General features: G+C 55.0%; 1 protein-coding gene across 1 annotated transcript; it reads right to left on the bottom strand.

Moving 5' to 3' along the window:
• Positions 1-6,215: 6,215 nt before the first annotated feature.
• On the bottom strand, positions 6,216-16,901 carry APCDD1L (APC down-regulated 1 like). Its single transcript, XM_036320980.1, has 5 exons — positions 16,767-16,901; positions 16,320-16,410; positions 15,722-15,860; positions 12,173-12,725; positions 6,216-8,334 (listed from the first exon to the last, which is right to left on the bottom strand). The coding sequence occupies exons 1-5, from the start codon at positions 16,899-16,901 to the stop codon at positions 7,564-7,566; spliced, it is 1,689 nt and encodes a 562-aa protein (XP_036176873.1). The 3' UTR covers positions 6,216-7,563.
• Positions 16,902-19,453: the final 2,552 nt, after the last annotated feature.

The raw sequence follows: 19,453 nt of genomic DNA on the forward strand, positions 1-19,453 counted from the left end.
TACCCTTTGTAATACTTTAAGCAATAAAAAAAAAAAAAAAAAAGAAATGAAGGTTCTCGGGCATACTCATGATGTGGGCACAGGGATCCATATTATTCTAGGAATAGGGATAGAAGCAAAGGGTATAGACATGGGTTGGGCAGAAGGAAATAAATAGCCTCTACAGCCAACTCCTGGAGCTTCGACCTGTGCCCTGTACGAGCTCACTCACTATTGTCCTTGTCCGGATGTCTGTGTCACACTTGTGTGCAGGGGTCCTGTTGACTGGTCTTCACAGACAACACAAAAGAGGAGGCAGATTTGGGCATCTCAGACACGAGCTTCTATAAGAGGGGCTGAAAATGGTGATAATCGCTAAAGGGTTAAAATCAGAGCTGTGACAGAAGCATTTTCTGAACAATAGAAGGAGCTGTTCTGAAGAAATAACTGCACTGACTGGCCATTATCTCTCAGTGCATTCAAGGACAGACCTGCCCCCTGAGGATGTGCAGAGTCCTGTGACAGGTGTGATGTACCCCATGGGAAACCTGAAACACTCCAAACTTCACTTCCTACTTTTGTCTCTGTTTTCTTAGCAACATTTGACTGCTCAAGTCACTTCAGAGAAGAAAAGGAATAGTAAAAATTTGGAGAAACACACAGTGTTTGGACTTTTGGAAAAATGTACCTTTATGCTACTTCAAAAAAAGTGTTAGGGAAGTGAGAAGGAAGGACAGGTGTTCTACAGTTAAGCCAAGAACCATGGTTATATTGCATACCCCCTTTGTGGGGTCATGCTACTTGTCCTAAAGGTGACTCCAAAACATAGACAGTATTTTCCATTACTGATGACAAAACCATCACAGAGTAGCCATCCAGTTCCTGTGTGAGGATAGTTGTACTAGGTATCTATACTAATAATAGAGGAATATGCAAATTATCCAAGATGCCATCACAGTAATGACTGAACAGCAGGCTGCGTGGGGTGACCAGGCTGGCAGAGGGGGGCTGTTGGGGGCAATCAGGCTGCCTGGGGGCCAGTAAGGGGTGATCAGGCCTGGGGGGCAGTTTGGAGCGACCAGGCTGGTGGGGGGGGGCAGTTGTGGGTGACCAGGCCAGCGGGGGTGGGGGGGAGGGAGTTGGGGGCAACCAGGTTGGCAGGGGGAGCAGTGAGGGGCAACAAGGCTGGCAGGGAGGGCAGTTAGGGGCGATCAGGCCAACAGGCAGAGGCGGTTAGGGGCAATCAGGCAGGCAGGCAGGTGAGCAGTTAGGAGCCAACAGTCCTGGATTAGAGAGGGTTGGGCTGAGGGGACACCTCCTCCCTGCATGAATTTCGTGCACCAGGCCTCTAGTAAAAATATAAAAATCAAGGTTAGAAGTCAGTCTGAGGATTTCAAAAGTATCATTCACTGACTGCCAGCTTCCAGAGTTGCCCTTAAAAAATCTAATGACATTTTAATTCCTGATTCTTTAAAAAAAATTTTCTAGGGGAAATTCTTCAACTTTAATTTTCAACTTTCTTTTGATTTTCTTCTATTATATTTATAACTTATAATTTTCAAGGATTCTTTCCTTTCTGGTTACTATTATTTGTGTACTAGAGTTCCGGTGCACAAATTTGTGCACCAGTAGGGTCCCTCAGCCTGGCCCGCAGGATTGGGCCGAAACTGGCTCTCTGACATCCCCTGAGGGGTCCCAGATTGTGAGAGGGCACAGGCCAGGCTGAGGGAACCCACCAGTGCACGATCGGGGCTGGGGAGAATATAGAGGTTGGTCAGCTGGGGAGGGACCGAGGGAGGGTTCCAGGGTGTGTCCAGCCCATCTTGCTTAGTCTCAATCAACCAGATCTCAGCAGCAAGCTAACCTATCAGTCGGAGTGTCTGCCCCCTGGTGGTCAGTGGATGTCATAGCGACTGGTTGACCAGTCGACTGTCTGCCTTCTGGTGGTCAATGCACGTCATAATGAGCGGTTGAGCGACCTTACCATATCATTACCATATTACGCTTTGATTGGTTAAATGGACGACTGGATGCTTAGCATATTAGGCTTTTATTATATCGGATGGCAACCTGATCTTAGTAGTTACATAATATTTTCTTTTCACTGAAGAAATTGTAGTTCCTACCCAGCTGGCATGGCTCAGTGGTTGAGTGTTGACTTATGAACCAGAAGGTCATGGTTCAATTCCCAGTCAGGGTACATGCCCAGGTTGTGGGCTTGATCCCCAGTGTGGGGCATGCAAGAGGCAGCCAATCAATGATTCTCTCTCATCATTGATGTTTCTCTCTTTCTTCCTCTCCCTTCCTCTCTGAAATCAATAAAGAATTGTAGTTCTTGTGTTATTCTATAAGTTCTTCTTTGTTGTTCTATAAGAGGGACTGAAAAATTGTGGTGGCCTTTAAAAGGTTAACATTCTTTTCACTGAGAATAGTATAATTATTGTTGCTCTATCGCTTGCATTATCTTCTACCTACTAAGCACTTTGGACTAGATTGGTATCTTTATCATTTTGGAGGCTTTCCTCTAATGCAGTGGTTCTCAACCTTCTAGCCCTTTAAATACAGTTCCTCATGTTGTGACCCAACCATAAAATTATTTTCGTTGCTATTTCATAACTATAATGTTGCTACTGTTATGAATCGTAATGTAAATATCTGATATGCAGGATGGTCTTAGGTGACCCCTGTGAAAGGGTGGTTCGACTGCCAAAGGGGTCTCTACCCACAGGTTGAGAACCACTGCTCTAATGCCTGTGACCTTGAATGTCCTTATGTAGAGTGAAGCACTAGCAAGCTGGTGGGCACCTGCACAGGTGGATGGGATATGAACGGTGGGTTTCTGTAACACACCTCCTAAGGACTTTCAGTGTCTGTAGTTGGTCTACCTGGGGCTTCTTTCTCTGAAGACGAATCTTGGCCGCCATCTCTCAAGGAGGCCGGCCATGCACCCTCACTTTTATGTGTAGGGTTTTCTTCACTACCTCTATTTTCAGCTCGATTCCTTGGCCTGGAACAGTATCCTAGTCCAGAGAGCCCCTGGTTAAATTTCTGGTTTCTTACAGGGGTTAGAGACGGGATTTGGGGGTAAAATGACTGTTGTATACTTTCAACGAGTCCTCTTATTTTCTGCCTCCCTGCTCTTCTGTTGTTCAGGGGCCTGGGGCTGCCAGTCCCTGGGCCATTGGAGAATCAGTGGACCTGCTTCAGGCTCTGCCTCTCAACCAGCACTTTTTTTCTGTTTTCTGTGATCTGCTGTCAATGATACGTTATCCATCAGCTTTCCAGAGTCCAGAATTTTGCTGATATCTCTTGTTGACTGTGTTCTCTTCTACTTTTGTGTTTATCCATATGATTTGTGCCTTTTTAGTATGTTCCTACAATTTAATGAGGCTTCAGAAGGAAGGAGAGGTAAAAGTATATGTTCCATCGGCCACGTTAGCCAGAAGTGTGGAATCTTCCTCCCCAGGCACCCAGTTCAATACCTGGCACATGTTGGTGTCCCATAAATATATGTGGGTCTTATTCAACTGACACGGTGGATTTCAACAGAAGTAATGACCACCTAAGTTTTTTACTTTTGTTTTTGCTCCTGAGGAATTAAAAATTACCAAATATAGGAATAAGAATAGTAGGTTATTAACCCCTGGGAGAGAAATACGATGTCACTGGGGGGTTCTCTGTGTAAAGCCGTCCTCTTAAGACACGTGGTGGATTCCTCTTGAATCTGTTACTAGTGATGGGCCTTCCAGGTGCTGGGGCTGGATGGATCCTGGAATCACCAGGTTGAGGCTCCGGGTCTCCCAGTCTCCCCCACATCACAGGTACGAGAAACCTGAGGTGGACCCGTGGGGACCCTGCATCAGGCTCTGTGGTCCTCTGTTCTAGGACGGCAGTTGGCCCAGTGCCCTTCCTAAACAGCCTGGCTAGCAGAACACAGTTCTGAGTTCTGTTCTGCCCATCTTATTAAAAAAATAAAAATAAAGAAGATAGAAACATCAAAATTCCAAGCCAGTATTTAGAGTATGTGGTTGTCACCTTGATGCCTGAGTTCTGAGCCTCCAACCAGTACCCGGCATTTATTCACTCAGCCAGTGTTTGCTGAGCCCCTGTTATGTGCCATCCACACACTGGGGTACAGTGGGGAGCAAGACAGACATGGCCACTGTCCAGAACTCATTCTAGAGGAGAGAGGCTGATGAGGAAAAAGGAAAGGAACGAAGAGGGACTTTCACTGACAAGTGCTGTGGGGGTGAAGATAAAAGGGGTGGGAAGGGGCTGGTGGGGGTGGGTGGCAGGGCCCATACAAAGGCCCTGGGAGGGAAGTGATTAGGAGTGGCAGGGAGCCCCTGCCTGGGGTAGAGCGGGAAGGCGGAAGGGGGTCAGAGGAGGGTCTGTCTGGAAGCTTAGAAGGTTATTCCTTGAGTGTGAAGGCAGGTAATTTACTCCGTCCTCACGTCCACCTGGTCCTAATGGGTCATGTGTGCGATAGGAACCCGGCTCTCAGTCACTGAGGTCACCAGGTGGCCCCTGCCGCCCAGGGCCCGCCCTGGAGGCGGGTAGGCCCCTCCCCACAGGGTTGCACTAGTGGCCCTGAGGCAGCCCGGACTCCCCGCCCCTGCACTCCGTCCTGTCTGAGTCACCCACCCCAGGAGACCAGGGCGCAGTGGCAGGGTCCCCGTCACGCCACCGCCAGCCGCTCTGGGCACCGCTGGGAGATTAAACACATTCGCTTAGAAAAAGCAAAGAAATAACTTCTTTTGATAACCAGCATCTGTTAGTTAATGGGCCTCTGAGAGCTGTATACAATTTAAACTTTTTATTAAAAAGAAAAAAAAAAGCTCATTTACTCTCCTGGGAGCTTACGCTGTGAAATTATCAGCTGCTCGGCTTTTTCCTTTTAAACGTGACTGAACATACAATGGAGAACATTAATTTTGTTTTGTTTTGTTCTGAACGAGAACTGTGGGTTTTACTTTCCTCTCTTTTGATTAAAGTCATCTCGGCTTGTATGTGGGGGAGCCAGACTCACAGTGGGGAGCAAAGAGGGGCCCCTGAGCCCCCAAGCCCACCCTCCTTATTTTAGCCCTGAGCCTGGAGCGGCCGCAGGCCTTTCTCCAGCTGTGATGTTTTCTACCGGCACCAAGGGCTTCGGAACCAAGAAGCCCCGGAGGGGAGGGGGCCTGGGTCCAGGTGGCTGGGCCGGGACCTTCCCTTCCTCAGCACAGCCTCCTAATTAGGTGGCTCACGCCACATCCCACAAAGCAGCCCTGAATCACTCCCCCCAAATACGGTCAAGGAATCCCACCCCTGTCAAGGGACTGGAGCCCCCAGTGCCAGCCCGGAGGAGGCCCAGCTGCTGGGGCCTCGGCCAGCCCCTTCCTCCCTGAGCCTGAAGCCGTCACCCCTCACCCACACTGTCGGGCCGCTGGCCAGGGAGGCTGTACCTGTGGCGGCAGTGACCTCACAGGTTTCGGCGTGAGGATTAACTGGCATCACTCGGCCGTGCGGACTGAGCTTCCACTGAGTGCCAGGCGCTGCGGGACCTGCTCGGAAAGGTCGCGGTGCCTCAGTGCTTCCCTTTTACACTGGCGGCAGAGGACCCCGAGTCAGGAGGCATGACACAAAGCAGAAGGGTGATGGGATGGGTAGAAGACGGGAGGGAAGGAGGCCGCTCTCTGGGGATGCTGGTGGCGGGTGTCATGAGGAAGGACGTGGTCTCAGGCTTGAAGGCAACGAAAGAGCCAAGCTCAGAAGGATCTGGGGGAAGAGGTGTTGGCAGAGAAATAACATGCGCAGAGGCCCCGAGGCGGGGAACAGCTTGCTGTGATCAAGAGGAAGAAGGAACACAGGTGCAACCTGGGTGGGGGAGGCAGGTGGGGCCGCGCAGACATCGGCGAGCAAGAAGTTGGGGTTTCTTCCGAGTGTCCTGGAAGCCCTGGAGCTGTAACCAGGGCCGGCCATAGCGCGGCCTCGAGGTGCATAACAGCCATCCAGCGATGGCCACCCCCGGTCTCGTCCTCTTTCTGGAAGACACTGCATTTCTCTAGGCTCATAGCCCCCTTGGTTGACTTTAATAACTGGTGAGAGCATTTTTCAGACTGTTTAATTTTATTAAAAGATTCAAATTTGATGATAAATGATGGCATGGCTGCCTCAAGCCTTAGACACAGACTCACTCAGCTGTGGACACATTATCACCACCCACCCTCCTCCCACTAGGGACCCCCTCCACCCGATGCAGTCTGAGACCACAATAATTCTTTCTTGTGCTTTAGTAAATATGCCAGGAACACTCGTCACTCTCTGAGACCCACAGACAATATGAACTTGGTGGGGTGTGTGTTTTTTTTTTTTAAGAAGAATGGGTAGATAAGTTAGAGCAATTTCAGCGGGCTGATTGAACCCCACACAATCTAACGGAAGGACAAGGGCTTCCTTCTGAAAGCATCATTAGCCTCACAGACAATTGTTGTTCGAGATCCGTGACAAGAGCCAGAGATAGGAATCGGGCGGAGGAAGGAGGGGGTGCTTCGTCGGCACCGAGTCCCGGAAACCCTTGCGCCCACCAGGATGCCAGTTAATTTCACAATGTACAGACGTGGCCCTGGGCACACAGGCAGGCCTGGAGAGGCACAGCCTGTCCCCACCGTGGCCACAGCCTCCCGAGCAGGGGAGGACGCAGGCGCAGGAGCATCTGTCTCCTCCGTGTCTCCTCGCAGCCGCTTCCTGCCCGCTCCCTGGGGTGGTCCCAGAGACACATTCGGGATTGTTTTCTCCCTCCTTGTCCTCGAGGCACAGGGAATCTTGAAAACAGAGAACACCTGTGCAGGGCTAATTACAGAGCGCGTGGTAATGCCGATATCATTAGTATTAATTACTTTCCCAAGGCTGGGAACACCGCTTTCCTCCCAGGACCTGTTCCCGGCGCCAGCCCAGCATGGTGGGGGCAAGGGCCGCCGCATTCCGGGGCTCAGCTGGAACACGTGCGTGCGCCGGAGGCGGCATTTACCCCCACGCGTGGACCGCTGGCGGCCTGCCTGGCGGAGCACGGGCAGGTGCACACAGACGCCCCCAGTCAGGATTCGGGGAAGCTGAGTTTCCCCCAAGAGACAAGCCTTCTGCCGGAGAGCTGAGAACCGAGAGCCTGGGCGGCATCTGTAATCATGTCTGAGTGTGTATTGCTAAATTCGAATTAGTGATCTTTAAGGAACCTCCCTCGCATGGGCAGACCCTCACCCCCATTGCGCAGAATCCCAAGGGTACAGGAAATAAGGGGGCCTCTGAGGTCCAGTCCCTGGTGCAGGTCCCCGAACTGCCCACAGAAGGCGGGAGCCAGTGTTCAAAACTCAAAGCAATGGACATGGCCGCGAGGCCCAGGCTCGTGGTCACAGTTGCTAACCGACCGCAGTATGCACTCCGCAGGGGCTGCCGCACGCAGGGGCTGAGCCACCAAGATACAGGCTGAGCTGACAGTGGCAGGGCACCACCTGTCAGTGACGGAGAACAGGGAAGGAGTGGCCTTCCTCACAGACAGGTGTGGGGTCTGCGCCAGGCTGGAGTCCCCGGGGTCAGCGGGTCCCAATCTCATAGCCGCTGGAGGAAGGCCAGCCCAGGAATTAGGAGCAGAAAGGGGAGAGGGGCCACTGGAGGACAGCGCCTCCCACTGTTGAGGGGCTTCTGCAGCAGAGGCCCGTGCTGGGGGGGCTGGGAGAAGTCCCGGGCCGCCCCGTTACAGAGCACCAGGGGCGCTTGGTAAGACGTGGGGCGCTTCTCGGGGGTGTCCGGACTCGAGCCATCAGTGGGCCTTTGTCCGATGAAGAGCAGGCTTTGCCCGAGGGGGTCTTGCTCCACCTTGAAAAGCTCATATTCCACGTGGGGGAGCCTGATGCCCAGGGGCAGGCACCCATTGGTGGCTGTGACATCCCGTTCCGCTCCCAGGGACCAGGCCCCGGGGCCCCCGCAGCTGCTCGGCTCTGAGACGTTGAGCGCGGCCGTGGTGACCTGGTCCATGGGGGTCACACGAGCCTCTGTGACCTGGAACACCAGCTCAGTGCCACCGAGGACCTTGGCGGATGGCGTGCCCCTGGTGTAGCGGCCGGCTGCGTAGACAGTGAAGGTGGGCTGCTGGCAGGCGGGGTCTGAGAAGTGATGGTAGTACCCTTCCCAGGAGCGGTTGTGCCCATGGAAGGTGAAGAGCCTGGTGAGGAAGAGCACGGCGGGGCGCACCTCGCACCCGGGGCTGACCCACTGGCCGCCCAGGTGCAGGGGCAGGGCCACTGGGGCAGGCAGCACGGGAGGATGGTGCTCGTCGGAGCGGGCGATGAGGCTGCAGGCTGGGCAGGGGTGAGCGTGGTGCTGAAAGAGACACACAAAGGTCAGTGACTGTCTCAGCTGGAGAAGTCGGGGTGCACTCTGGGATGGGGTGCCATGGGGCCTACCCAGTGGTCACCCATCACTCTCCACTCCCAGCCTCCAGCTCAACGGATTCTTAGCTCTTCTTAGACCCTCTGGGCCTTTGCCCCTGCTGTTCCTCTACCTGGGATCCCCCAGAGCATAGTTTGATCGCTCCTCATCCTCTAGGACTCAGATCAAAGAGCAGCCTTAGGGAGACCCTTCCTGAACACCTTGCCGGGGCATCCTCGGGGCCTTTCTAGTGCTCAGAGACCTGTCATTCCCCGCCTCCCCTTCTTTCCACCCTCCCCGTCATTAGATCGTAAGCTCTAGAAAGCCGGGACTGTCTCTGTGGCTGCTGTGTCCCCAGGGCCTGGCACAGTGCCTGGTCACAGCAGGAACAAAGTTGCTGAGTGATGAGGGAATGGATGGATGAATGAGTGGATGAGAAATGGAATGGAGGTGCCCTCTGTCCTGGGATTTGACAGAAGTTGTTCTTTCCCACCCCCAGCCTGCTTGGTCCTAAAATTCGGCCGTTAAGGCTTATTGTGGTTTCCTTGCCAAGGAGACTCTCTCTACCCTTTCCTGCTTCTGGGTGCCCCTGAGGGCCAGGAACTGTGCTAAGCATGTCTCATGCAACAGTTACATGTCAGAGTAGCAGAAGCTGAAACCCAGTGGGCCAGGCGTCCAGCCAAGGGTGTGGCAGAGATGTGTTGAACCCTGTCTGTCGGACCCCATCCCCTTTCTATGCAGAAAGCCTCATGCCCCTCCCAGGAGCCTGGGTCCCCATTACTGGGTGCAGAAGAGAGACTGTATCTCCAGAAATTTCACCTTGGAAGGTGAGCAGCCTTCCTTCCACATCCCTGGAAAGTGGACATGGCACCAAGGATGGGAATACTCCCCCTGCCGCAGAGCCCATCGCCTGGAGCCCGTGCGGAGGGGATGGCTGGGACATTGCAAAGACGCAGAACACCAAGGGGGGCATCGGGATGTCATTTACAGTAGGGACAACCGGCCACCCCTGAGGCGTCAGGTTCTCTGTGGCCTGGGCTATGAGTTTCCTCTCTTGGTGGCCTTATTTACAGTTTCCCTGCCTTACGGAGCCTCGGGAGCTGGGTTTACAGGGAACACGCCAACAATAGCCAGATGCTGAACCGAACTGCGAGGGAGTAGTCAGTCTCTGCTGCCCAGAGCCTAGTCCCGAGCAGCGTTCTGAAAGGTGAGCTCCTTGGCACAGCCGCGTGTCGGCAGGGCTGGCGTGGGACTAGCACACCTGCGTTTGCAAAGTGGGCGAGGGAGCAGGGCTTCCTGGGGACCCAGCTGGGAAATCAGCTTCTTTTTTTCTTCTTCTTCTTGGAAAAACAAGAGATTTTCACAGATTGCTCCTGGGTGACTTTCGTGCCAAACAAGTGGTGTCTGGGAGGGCTGGTTTAGAAAGAAAATATTGGATGATGGGAAGTATTTTTCTTCTTTTTGGATGACCACATTGAAAGCTTATTATTTATTTCTACGGTGAATCTAAACTTGCCTTGATTTCCATAATGTAGAGAAGTAATTGGTTTTGATTTGGGGGGTTTTGACCCAGAGTACTTGAAGGTGCTTTGAAATACCAGCAAATGATGGCAAAAATGTCTGTGATGGGCCGTTAGCGGAGGGAGGGCATTGCGTTCCGGGGGGGGGGGGGGGGGGGGGCGGGGGCGGAGCCTGCTCCAACACTGGCCGTTCCCCCGCATCCCGGCTGTTGTCATGCTGGTATGTGTCCCCACAGCATAAGGCATCACAGCAGCATAAGCCCAGGGCCGCCCTCTTTCCAGAACGGAGCTGCCTTCTGCAGACAGGACATTGGGGGTGCTGGCTGCTAATTGGGGGCAAGCGTTTTTCTGCGGAGCAGGAACCGGTGGAGAACCTGGCGCACTTCTTAGAGAAGGGGGAGAAAAGGCACGCCCTTCTCTGATGCCCTGGAAGGGGGTGAAGGAAGGGGCCGCCTGTCAGTCTCCCGGGCGTCATTTGGCCGAGGCCCGGTTGCCTGTGTTCACAAACAAGCCTCCAGCCAGCAGAACGCGCGGACGCAGGAGCCAGGCTCCTCCTGGTTCAAGCTTGTTACATAAAGTTACTTCTCCAACAGCACATACCGCTTCTAATTAACCCCCAGAGGGGACACCAGGCTTGGATGCTTTTGGTTGAGTGCTGGCTGATTGATTAGGATTCTATATGCAGGCAATGAATTTGGGGATCAAATTGGTTTGAAATTAACTTCTAAAAATGTTCATGTTTACCATCTGGTTGGGTCGTGGGCAAGGCTTGGGCCCCAGAGAGCACAAGGTCACGACTGATTCGTTACTTAGGGATATATATGCCGCATCTCCTTCTTTGAAATTATCTTCCTTTTTTTCCGGAGAGGGGCCATTTAATTTAATGTCCGTGCATCTGGCACCACTCATCCCTGCAAACGTCCTGGTGCTCTGCCTCTCAGTCACATTGCAGGTGGCACCGGCCTCACGGACTGGTCAGGCGGCAGAGGGCCAGAGGCTGTCCAGAGCCTGGCCTGGGAAGGCACAAAAGTGTCATTCTTGCGCCAGGAGTCCGTCCTCTGCGTGCAGGGTTTCCCTAATGAGGTGGTGGGCTCCAGTCATGACCCTGCCAGCACCTTCTCCTAGGTAGGAGTAATGCCAGACCGTCCTACAGTGGTTCTCAACCTTCCTAATGCGCGACCCTTTCATACAGTTCCTCATGTTGTGGTGACCCCCAACCATAAAATTATTTTTGTTGATACTTCATAACTGTAATTTTGCTACTGTTATGAATCGTAATGTAAATATCTGATATGCAGGATGTATTTTCAGGGGTCACAACCTCCAGGTTGAGAACCGCTGGAATATCGGCTGCCAGAAAGGGAATACTTTTGAGGTTATGAAAGAACTGGGGCTGATTTTCTGATTATGAGAATGTCTGGTGCTTTTTTCTCTGCTCCCCCAATCCTGCCTTGGGAGAAGAGGGGTGGGCTCATTCCAGGCCCTCACCTTGGGGTGCTCCCAGGGGTGAGAAGTTGCCCCACCTGTTTTCAGTGTATAGTACACAGTAGGCACTTAATACTTGCTGAATGATGAATTAATACTTGCTCAAAGAGCACTTGACAGGGACAACTGACCTCATCCGTCCCTCCCTCCCTCCATCTACTTTTGAAGGACGTTCCTTGGGTGCCAAGTTCAGACATTTTCAACCTGGAACCCTAACCTTGACTTCCTTTTGACTAACCTCTAACTCAGTGGTTTTCAGCCAGTGTGCCGCGGGACCCTGGTGTGTCGACAGAATTTTTAAAACATGCAATACCTGACTCTTTAGTCGGGGGTACTGACCTCTTTTCCCTTAGATTGTCAACAGCCCACACAACAATAGCTGTTAGGTGTGAATAAATAAAAATTATACCTATTTTTTTCTCAGATCAGTGAAAAATATCTTTTTTGGCATGCTGCTGAATTTTAGCAATTAGTTTATGTGCTATGAGATGAGAAGATTGAAAATCACTGCTTTAATTGATAAAAGTTAACGTTTCTTCTCACTGTGAATGTAGACAACAAACTCCTACAGCTTCCAGAACCTCTGACGCTGTTGCCTGTCTCATTTTAACATTAGTAAGGATCCTGGAAACTACGCTCATCACTACTTTGAAATTAAGGGAGAGTAAAGACTTCATGTGGCCACAGACCAGGGTGGGGAAGCATGAAGGCCCTGGGCAGGGGCAGATGAGGCAGGGCTTGCTCGGCCGCGGCTCTGAGCTTGCCCTCCCAGGGCCGACACTCACCAGGGCGCTCTGCAGCGGGCGCTGGTAGCCGGTGGGCCGGTAGTGCCACCTCTCTGCCCAGTTGGTGTGGATGTCCCCCAGGTACAGCTCCTCCACCAGCTGGGGCCCAGCCCGGGGCTGCGGCTGCAGGCGGCGCTGCACTCGGACCAGGCTGAGCTCATGCATGGTGAAGCCCAGGGCGGACATGCAGTCCCGCTCGGCCCGGGCACTCAGCAGCTCATACAGCGCCCCGGACACCCAGGCCTCGGCAGGGGGCAGCTGCTGGGCACAGTCACGGCTGGCCTGGGTCCGGTTGAGGCGCCTGGTGATGTCCAGCAGTGCATGGCGGCTGTGGAAGACGATTCCCACCTTGTGCAAGTGGTAGTCGGCCTCAGTGGCACCACGGGTGACCCAGGAGGCCCGGCGTAGGCGGACCTTGCCCTTGATGACCAGGGAGTGGGCAGGCTCCTGGCAGAGGGGGTCCTTGTAGTAGAACTGGTGGGCTCGGAAGAGGCGGCTGGGGAAGAAGGTGTAGGAACGGGTGAGGAACTCGGGCCCAGGTCGCACCTCGCAGCTGTCGGGTGGGAGAGACGGGGTGGGCAGAGCAGTGAGAACCTGCATGTGAGCCCCTTTCTGAGTGGGTCCCACCCCCTACCCCCACCCCCCACCCTAAACCCCCATTGCAGACCTCAGCTGAGGGCTGTTGGGCCTCTACAGAAGTGATGGTGAACCTATGACACGCGTGTCAGAGGTGACACGTGAACTCATTTTTTTGGTTGATTTTTCTTTGTTAAATGGCATTTAAATATATAAAATAAATATCAAACATATGTCTTTGTTTTGCAAATATCAAAAAATTTCTATATGTGACACGGCACCAGAGTTAAGTTAGGGATTTTCAAAATGCTGACATGCTGAGCTCAAAAGGTTCGCCATCACTGCTCTACAGCCTCAGTTTCTCTGAGTGATCTTAGTGAGTCCCACTAGGGGGGCTGGGGCCCTCCACTCAATGCCTGTGGCTTTGGCAGAAGCCCGCTCGTCCCCTTCCATTCAATCCTATCACCTTCTTCAGGTGACACCCTCCCTCGGGGCCCCCGTGGGTCCCGGGGCCCCAGGGAAGTGTACAGGCCTTGCCGCTGGGAGACCTGGTTTCAGCCACTCTGTGCCTCACCGGGAATGTGAGCCAGGATGACGGCCCAGCTCCTGTGTCTGTGATGGGGAGGTCTCCATCACAGTCATGGACATGTTCGCACAACGGTCACACCTGAGAGGTACTCCCCCTCAGGACCTCTGTGCTGGAGCTCTGGAGGCAGTGCCCTGCCTGTTCTCTCTGTGTTGGATTCCTGGCACCTGGCCCAGAGCCCGGGACCCAGGATCCTCCTTGGGTCCTGGCTGCTGGACCATGATGAGCGTGGATGTAGGCGCTCAGATCCTGTCTCCCTTCGGCGAGACTGGCCTCCCCACCAAGTTTTACCCACGCCTGTGCCAGGCTGTGGGCCTAGCCGTGGTCAGCAGACATTCAAGGTTCAGATCATGCATATCATTGCTTTTCTGGGTGGTCTCTGTGGCAACTGCTCAAGGTTATGGTTGTAGAGCTAAAGCGGCCAGAAGCCTATGCAAGTGGGGACATGGCTGTGTGCCAATAAAACTTTATTTACAAAGACTTTATTTACAAACATTGGCCCTAGCCCCCAGGCCCTCAGGCCCTATTCTGCGGGTGGTAAGGATGAGCACAGGGTGGGCTTGGGTGCCAAGAAACGCTAAATGGCTCCGGGACTCATGTCACAACTGGGCTGGGACTCTCCCACCAGGGGCTCGGGGGGGTGCGTGGTGGGTGAGTCCAGGAGAAGAGCAGGCAGGTGCCCCCTCCCAGTGTCCTCCGCCCAGGGGCCGCCGCCCAGGACCTTCTTGCTCAGCCTGCCCGACAGCGCTAAGCAGAGGTGCTGCTGGAGCCAGTGTGTCTTTAACGCGGCCTCCCTTCCTCCCAGAGACAGCAGGCCGGAGGCTCCGCGGGCAGCGGACCTAGTGAGAATTTAATTACGCCGTTTGATTCTCATTGACTTTCTTTTTACAGTTCCCTCCAACTTATGGCAAGTGGCCCTGCTCTCCACGTCCAGGACAATACTGCGCTTCCTTTAAAAACAATCGAGGACACTGAGTGTGCTGCTCACTGCGTACTGTTGTCCTCAGTGCAGCTGCCAGGGTAAAGGAGTCTGTGTAAGTGACCGAAGGCAAGTTGGTGCAAAGGGAAAGTATAAGGAAAGCGCCAGGATAGTTAAACACGAAGAAGGATGCTCACACGCCGAGGTCGCCTCAGCCCCCTCTTCGCCCGTGCCTCAGACAAGGCCCGGGAGGGGACGGTTTGCCTAAGGGGTTGCAGCAGGTCCCACTGGACATCTCGGTCTCTGCACTAAGGCTGTCTGGGAAGTACAGAGGGGAGCTTTCTAGGAAGAAGGTTCTAGAAGTTTCTAGAAGCACTGTTCCAGAATGCAATTGCCCCCGGGGCAGGAGCAGCCAGCAGGCAGTCCCTACCCTTCCTGAGCCCCAGTTCTGTCTCAGAGTGACCCCGGCCAGTGGTGCCTGGGTCGCCCCGGACTGTGGAGTTGGGTGAGAGCCTGGGAATGCATCCAAAGGGGCTTTGCTGAGCTCCAGGCCCTCCTCCACCCAGAGCGATAGCAGATGTTTGGCATCTCGCTTCTCTCTGACCTCAGAAGGTGCGTGGAGGACACGGAGAGTCCATCCAGTCCCTGATCCTAGAATGGGGCTGGCTGGAAGGGGCTGGCTGGAGAGAAAGTGATGTGCTAGGTGTGGAGGAGGCCACTACCTCCCTTCTCTCCATCCCCACATTAAGAGGGAGGACCCCACAAATGAGGGCAGAGCACGAAGCCCATTGCCCCAGAGAGCAACAGTGCCTGAACTGGCAGGCCAGCCTGCAAGGTTAGGGAGAGAATGAGACAGGCAAACAAGACACCTGAGCCCTCTCTAACCCACTACTTCCTGCCTCAGGACCTTTGCACCAGCTGTTCTCTCTGTCTGCCTCTTCCCCTGGTTCTCTGGGTGGCTGACTCCTCTTCTTTCAGCCTTCAATGGAACGTCACCACCTCCGAGAAGCCTTCCCTGACCACTCTCACAAAAACCCTCCCAGGTCACTCACTATTACATCCTTGTTTTATGTCCTTCATTGCAGAGCTTAGCACCACCTCGAGATTGTGTTACTTATTTCTGTATTCACATGCTTAGAGTGTGTCCCCCTCTGTACTAGTTCATACTAGGCACTCAATAAGTATTTGTGTAGTTGGTGTTTGATGCGTTGAGTAGGTGGATTTTGTCCAGTTGCTGCTTGTGGCTGGGGCATGATGCCCAACACGGTGCTTGCCTTCCAGGCTCACTCTGTGGTGTTGGTGGTGGTGGTGGTGGTGGTGGTGGTGGAGGGTAAAGCTTTATACCACAGGTAGAAGGCCTCTTAGACAATAGGACAGTTGTGCCTATTTTACAGATGTGGACACTGAGGCACAGAGAGGAGAGTCTCCCAGCGCAGGGGCCTGAGGTCAAGGTGACCTTTGGTCTTACCCAGTGGAGATCCAGGGTCCCTCGAGGCGTGGAGGCAGCAGTGCAGTGACGGGCGCTCTGCTGGTCAGGGGCTGCTGGCAGCGAGGTTCCCAGCGCAGGTGGCCACCCCCTGCTTTCCCAGCCGCCTCTGCAATATGGGCTGCAAAGCAGACAGACCCAGGGTTAGGGTTCCAGCTCTGCCCAGGTGCCCCAGGTGCCCCACCTGCCCTCCCACCCCAACCTCCACCTCTGCCCCTCCTGGGGCACCCAGCTCCCCCATAGGCCACCCCAGCCCCTGAGACAATGATGAGGTGCCTAGAATCAGCCTCCAGACTCATCTCCTGGTTGTGACCACCATGGAATCCAAGTCTCCTGCAGGGAGACTGTTCAGATTCCCAAAGTCACTGTGCTGAGCCCGACTTCCGCAGCCCAGACCCTGCTCAGACTTGCCTGCCGTGGCTGGGCACGGCCAGGGACACGAGGGCCCTCACTCCCGGACGATGGCACTGTCCACCATGGGATGGGACTGCCACCCCTTCACCAAGGAGCCCAGGTTCCGCTTGACCTCTGCCATGTAGAGCAGAACTGTGCTGCCCCTCGAGGCCCCTCACGCATGGACCTGCCTCGACCAGGCCTTTGCTGCCTGTCTCCATCTCTGTGGGCCCCCGGCCAGCATCCAGCACGTGGGGCTGGGGTGGAACCTGAGGCCTCTGGGGGGAGGATGGGTGTGAACAGCGGGGTGGGGGCCCCAGGCCCTCCTGAGTGACCCCCAAATGTGCTCATCCTGTGGAGACCAGCCAGGCCCGGCCGTGGGACTGCTCCTTCTCTTCCAGGAGCTGCTTGGAGGCGAGAGCTCGGGGCCTTCAGCTGCTGAAGAGCAGCGATCCCGCCAGAAACCATCATCTCTCCTCCGAGCCTGGCCTTGACACAGCCCAGATGGCGGGATGCTGTGGGAAGCCTGGCAGCGAGCGGTGTCCAAATATGACAGCAGCGGCGATGCTCCGGGTGGCTGCCCTTGACCGCTGGCCCTGCTCCTGCAAAGGGCTTTCCAAGGTCCTCTTCCCACCGAGCCTGTGGCCGAAGTGGGCCAGGGGCTCCGGGGCCTGGCGGAGATGTCGGCCAGCCGGGGAGGCAGGCCCTGGCGGGAGGCTGGGGCCGAGTGAAGCAACAAATGAAGGATGTATTCTGTCCCCTTCCCCATCTCACGTTCACAGCTTCTCAGTCATGGTCAGGAAAGGCAGCAGGGCCAGGGGTGGGGGCTGTGGAAACCTGGGGACCACACGACCCCTTCACAGGGCACCTGGTGTCCCCACATGGACTTGGGGGCCCGTGGTTGCCAGTGGCCTCTCAGGAAAATGAGGCAGAGTGGAACCCTCACCTCCCTGGAAGTTGGGAGTCTCATCCAGAGACGCTCAGGGTCCCCAGTGGTTGGCTGAGAAAGCTGGAGCAGCGGGAATGGTGGTGACAATGACAATAACCTGACTATTAACTGAGTATCGATCCATCCGATCTCATACGTCATCTGCCCTTTGCAGCAACCGAGGACACGGGCGTCAGCCTTAGCTTCCTTCTCGGCAACATGGCTTAGCTTGCATGGGGGGCATGGGCTGCCCAGCTGTGGCAGAGCCAGGGTTCCAGCCAGGTGGTCAGACTCCGGCCTGACATCTTAACTGTTGCTCGTCTTGCATGGCAGGCAAGGGGGAGTGGCTGTTTTCAAGACTTGGTGGGATGCAGGGTGCTCCACAGGCAGTTGCTGAATGAATGAATGAGTGAATGAAGGAAGGAAGGAAGGAATGAGCAAATGCCGAGTGGAGGAAGGAATGAGAATGCTGGTGCAGCCCTGGGCCCCTGCGACCTTCCTGGTTTATCCTACAGCTGCTTTATTGGTTTTAATCAGCCGAGTAGAAGTGAAAACCAACAGCCAGCTGTCAGGGCCCGTGTGCCGAGCGACTACATACCAAGGGGCGTCTTGCGTGAGAGGAGCCTGTGGTGGCTCCGCATTAACTCGGGCAGGGAGATTTGCGGGGATGGAGCCAGGGCATTGTGGTGGGTGGGCATCACGGACGGGCCAGACTCCGGCAGACCGTGTGGGGAGTCTGAGCCGGACGCACGCGCCTCAGCGCCAGCAGCTCGCACCTTCCACCTGGGGACCTGGGCCCCGCGTTCAGTCCTGCAGGTGGTGTGCGCACCACTGTGCCAGAGGCCCTCCCGGGTTGACCTGGGGAACGGATGTGAGCAAAGGGCAGCACAGGCCCGAAGGGTCCCGGCGTTTGCTCGCGTCTCAGCAGAACGGCCAGTGGCTCTGAGGAGGGCTCTGAGGAGGGCACTGAGGAGGGCTCTGAGGAGGGCACTGAGGAGGGCACTGAGGAGGGCACTGAGGAGGGCACTGAGGAGGGCACTGAGGAGGGCTCTGAGGAGGGCTCTGAGGAGGGCACTGAGGAGGGCACTGAGGAGGGCTCTGAGGAGGGCACTGAGGAGGGAACTGAGGAGGGCACTGAGGAGGGCTCTGAGGAGGGCACTGAGGAGGGCTCTGAGGAGGGCACTGAGGAGGGCACTGAGGAGGGCTCTGAGGAGGGCACTGAGGAGGGCTCTGAGGAGGGCTCTGAGGAGGGCACTGAGGAGGGCACTGAGGAGGGCTCTGAGGAGGGCTCTGAGGAGGGCACTGAGGAGGGCTCTGAGGAGGGCTCTGAGGAGGGCACTGAGGAGGGCACTGAGGAGGGCACTGAGGAGGGCTCTGAGGAGGGCTCTGAGGAGGGCACTGAGGAGGGCTCTGAGGAGGGCACTGAGGAGGGCACTGAGGAGGGCTCTGAGGAGGGCTCTGAGGAGGGCACTGAGGAGGGCACTGAGGAGGGCTCTGAGGAGGGCTCTGAGGAGGGCTCTGAGGAGGGCTCTGAGGAGGGCACTGAGGAGGGCACTGAGGAGGGCACTGAGGAGGGCTCTGAGGAGGGCACTGAGGAGGGCTCTGAGGAGGGCACTGAGGAGGGCACTGAGGAGGGCTCTGAGGAGGGCACTGAGGAGGGCTCTGAGGAGGGCTCTGAGGAGGGCTCTGAGGAGGGCACTGGCACTGTCCCCCGGCTCCGCTTCTCGAGGAAACGTTTTCTGCTCCGGAGGAAGCGCTGTCCCCCCAGCACCTCTCGGAAGGCGCGGCCCTGACTCCTCAGGGAGCCTGCTGCCGAAGTGGTTTACTTCGTCTTGTTTTTCTGTGAGAAATTAGGATTCAATTAAGTCGGGAGATGATGTGATACGACGAAATCTCCCTGCATTCAGAACATGCGCACACAAAATAGAAAACACAGCCAGCGGGGGAGGGGGTGGGAGGCAGGAGAGGCACGGGGATCCACGCTGATGGAAGGAGACTTGACTTGGGTGGTGAATACACTGTGGTGTGCAGAGGGTTATCCTAGAACTGTACCCCTGAAACCTGTCCAGTTTTATTAACCAATGTCACCCCAATAAATTCAATTACACACACACACACACACACACACACACACACAGAGCGCTGTGGAAACACCCGATCGAACATGACATCTTCCCTCAACCGTGAGCCGTCCACGTCAAGGTTGCCAACATTAAATTAGCTGACTCGAAATGAATACATGAAATTTTCTCAGCTGAAGCTTTTGAGGGAGTCTTTTGATTTTCTTGTCTTCGCTCTCTCTTCTTCTTTTCTCTCCTCTAGAAAAGTCTTAACTAAAGAAGCGGCAGCTGCAAGCAGATGGTGCTGGGGGCAGGCTGTACAACTTTTCGCAG

The sequence above is a fragment of the Myotis myotis genome, unplaced genomic scaffold (assembly GCF_014108235.1).
Source record: "Myotis myotis isolate mMyoMyo1 unplaced genomic scaffold, mMyoMyo1.p scaffold_m19_p_9, whole genome shotgun sequence".
NCBI lineage: Eukaryota > Metazoa > Chordata > Mammalia > Chiroptera > Vespertilionidae > Myotis > Myotis myotis.